The 3,469-nt window shown below is 55.1% G+C and overlaps 1 protein-coding gene across 1 annotated transcript; it reads right to left on the minus strand.

Moving 5' to 3' along the window:
* Nucleotides 1–654: 654 nt before the first annotated feature.
* Nucleotides 655–1,590, minus strand: LOC308047685 (olfactory receptor 14C36-like; the record flags this gene model as incomplete). The annotated part of the gene is made up of 1 exon (XM_080356356.1): nucleotides 655–1,590. The coding sequence occupies one exon, from the start codon at nucleotides 1,588–1,590 to the stop codon at nucleotides 655–657; it is 936 nt and encodes a 311-aa protein (XP_080212482.1).
* Nucleotides 1,591–3,469: the final 1,879 nt, after the last annotated feature.

Genomic DNA, 3,469 nt, shown 5'->3' on the forward strand with positions numbered 1-3,469 from the left:
GACTCCTGGCCAGGAGCTCTTCATGCTGCTCCTGCTACCGCAGTGACAGAGCAGCCTGCCCTGAGCTGGGGAATGCAGAAATAGGGTTCTGTGGGTCATTCATTCCCCTGTTGAAGCACAGAGCACAGGGAGCAGGCTGTGGTGCCTGGAAACCACAGCGAGACAGTCCAAGGCAGATCACTGAAGGTCCTTCACCATCTCCAGAAACACTGGGCACCCACAGATGAACACTCAAACCAGCAACATGACGTAACATGGTGCCCCATGTCCTCACCTGAGCCATGAAAAACACAAGTACAGCAGCATGGCCTTGTGGGGGAAATTTATTCAGGCTGACCACAGCCTTGGAAGAAGAGCCCAAGCTCCAAACACTGAGACAATCCCCTTTTGTGGGGTGTTTCAAAAAGATAGCTGCAATTTCAGAATTACAGTGATTTCAAAATGGGTCCACACCTGTATTACAGAGATGTGACACAGGACACCAGCTGTACCAGGGCCCCAGAAACAGGTAGACAGGCCTCTGAGTCACTGCTCTGGAGAAGTGTCGTGGGTGAAGAAATTCCTTGACAAATATGGTTATCACAGAAGAAATGCTCAATGCACAGGAGGTTCCGGAGATGAACTGGAAATCACTTCTGAAGAGACATAAGTAACTTATTGTTGCTGAAAGAAAAATGACTGAACCAGCTTCTTCAGCGCCACTTTCAGCTCCTGGTTCCTCATACTGTAGATGAGGGGGTTCACTGCTGGAGGCACCACCGAGTACAGAACAGACACTACCAGGTCCAGGGATGGGGAGGAGATGGAGGGGGGCTTCATGTAGGCAAACATGCCAGTGCTGAGGAACAGGGAGACCACGGCCAGGTGAGGGAGGCAGGTGGAAAAGGCTTTGTGCCGTCCCTGCTCAGAGGGGATCCTCAGCACAGCCCTCAAGATCTGCACATACGACACCACAATGAACACAAAACATCCCTCAAAAAAAGATGCACTAAACATGATAAGCCCAAGATCCCTGAGGTAGGAATGTGAGCAGGAGAGCTTGAGGATCTGGGGGATTTCACAGAAGAACTGGCCCAGGGCATTGCCCTTGCACAGGGGCACTGAAAATGTATTGGCCGTGTGCAGCAGAGCATTGAGAAACCCTGAGGCCCAGGCAGCTGCTGCCATGTGGACACAAGCTCTGCTGCCCAGGAGGGTCCCGTAGTGCAGGGGTTTGCAGATGGCAATGTAGCGGTTGTACGACATGATGGTGAGGAGACAATACTCTGCACCAAAGAAGAAACATACATGGAAGACCTGTGCAGCACATCCTGTGTAAGAGATGGTCCTGCTGTCCCACAGAGAACTGGCCATAGACTTGGGGAGAGTGGTGGAGATGGAGCCCATGTTGAGGAGGGCGAGGTTGAGCAGGAAGAAGTACATGGGGGTGTGGAGGTGCTGGTCCCAGGCTATGGTGGTGATGATGAGGCCGTTGCCCAGGAGGGCAGCCAGGTAGATGCCCAGGAAGAGCCAGAAGTGCAAGAGCTGCAGCTCCCGTGTGTCTGTGAATGGTAGGAGGAGGAACTGGGTGATGGAGCTGCTGTTGGACATCTGCATCCTCTGGACACAGAGCACTGACCAAAGAAGAACAGACAGTGGCTAGATAGGGGAGATTTCTCTGAGGAAAATCAAAGCCATTTCTCACACACCCTCCCCTGCTCCACCCCCTTGTCCTTTTCCAGACCTTCCTCCAGCTCGGTGTCTGAGCCCTGGGTGGTGCTGGCTGGAGGTGCCATGAGGAGCAGAGACTGTGCCCACTGGCTGCCGAGGAGTCAGCCCTGCTCTGCAGCAGGGGGCATGGGAACGGGAGACAGGGGACGGAACTGGGATTTAGCTGTGTCAGATGGACCCAGGAAATGTCTCAGCCTTCGCTAAGGTTTCAGCACCCCACGTTTAGCCCAGGACACACACGTCTTCTTTCACAAACCCAACAGCATTTTATCTGTTACAACATCTCTGTGATTCTCCATGGGTCTTTCAGATAATGCACAGATGCTGTAGGACAGGTTTGCATCCTGGAGCGTAGTTCAGAACTTGGAAGGAAGCCGTCAGGAGATATCCAGTGTCGTAATGATGGCATTTGATTGAGGGAGACTCAGCTCATTCCCCAGCCCCACAGACTGCATTGCCCACAGCCCACAGGTCAGAGCAAAGCTGGGACACGTGTGCCCATGGACACACCTGCAGGAAAGGACCCACAAGATCAGGCTGTGACTCTGCAGCTGAAACTGCCATCCCCAGAGAGCCTGACAGCAAGAACAAGACCCCAACAGCAGTGACCCAGAGCAGGGGAGCAAGAAGGAAAATGCGGTGAGGGTGGGTGTGAGAGAGGCCAGGGCAGAGGCAGCCGGGCACTCAGACAGTGTCACCCTTCCCCAGCTGTGCAGCCACCTCCCAGACACCAACACTGCCGGGCAGCTGCTCTCAGCCCCTGTGCTCTGCAGAGGAACTGGAGCTCTGGCTGCACAGGAGCTGCTTCATGCCTTGGAGCCCCCGGCCCTGAGGGCAGAGGCTTTGCTGGGTGGGACAGGAGGCCAGGGGGCTGCTCACAGGAGGGATCTGACCTGCAGGGGGTCACAGGGACTTTTCTCTGTTCTCCCTCCCATAACCATTCCGGGTTTGGTTTCCTCTCATTTCTGATCATTTTCCTGCTGCCTGGAGATTCTCCCCTGGGAGGTGTTTCCCTGTCCATGTCTGTTCCCTGTCAGTGCTCACAGACCATCCCACCCTCTGTGCCCTCCCCCTGGCCCTACAGATCCTGCCTGTTCACAGGGCACTGCCTGGGGGCATCTTCCTGTCTGCAGGCTGGAAAACAGGACAGGTCAGACTAAGGCTGACGGGTCCAGCCAAGGTGATGCAGGTGCTGTGCATAGGCAGAGGGGTGGGGAAGGGATGTCATGAGCCTTCTGGCAGATGTGCTGATCACTCAGAGTTGCAGTTCAGGAATCTCAGTGACTTGTTTCAGCATGAGAGCTCATTTTCATTTTAGCCTTTCCTGCACCCCCCACCCCTTGGGAGAGGAAACTGAAAAGACAGACTCAGCAAAGCTCCTTATCTATCTGGTAATCCTTGCATTGATCTTCTCGTTGAGGCATCCCCTTGGAAAAATCCTGGGTGTGATCTGGATGTGTGAGCAGCCCTGACCCACACAGCACCCTCTCCACAGCAGAAGGACCTTTCCTGCCAAATAGGGTTTGCTTCTTCCACCACAGCTTCTCCCCTCCTTGTTGCTGGGCTGTCCCGGGCAGGCTGAGCGCTGACCCTGGCAGGCGGCAGAGTCCCTGCCCGGCACAGCCCTGGGGTGCAGGGACCCTGCTCTGCAGGACAGCCCTGGGCACCCCTGCCTGCACATTGACATTTACACCCCACAGCCACCCTGGGGAGAACGCAGCATTCACGTCTTGTCACTGACAGTGCAGAAGGCAATCCC

Source organism: Nesoenas mayeri, assembly GCF_963082525.1.
Source record: "Nesoenas mayeri genome assembly, chromosome: 19".
In the NCBI taxonomy this organism is placed as follows: Eukaryota; Metazoa; Chordata; class Aves; order Columbiformes; family Columbidae; genus Nesoenas; species Nesoenas mayeri.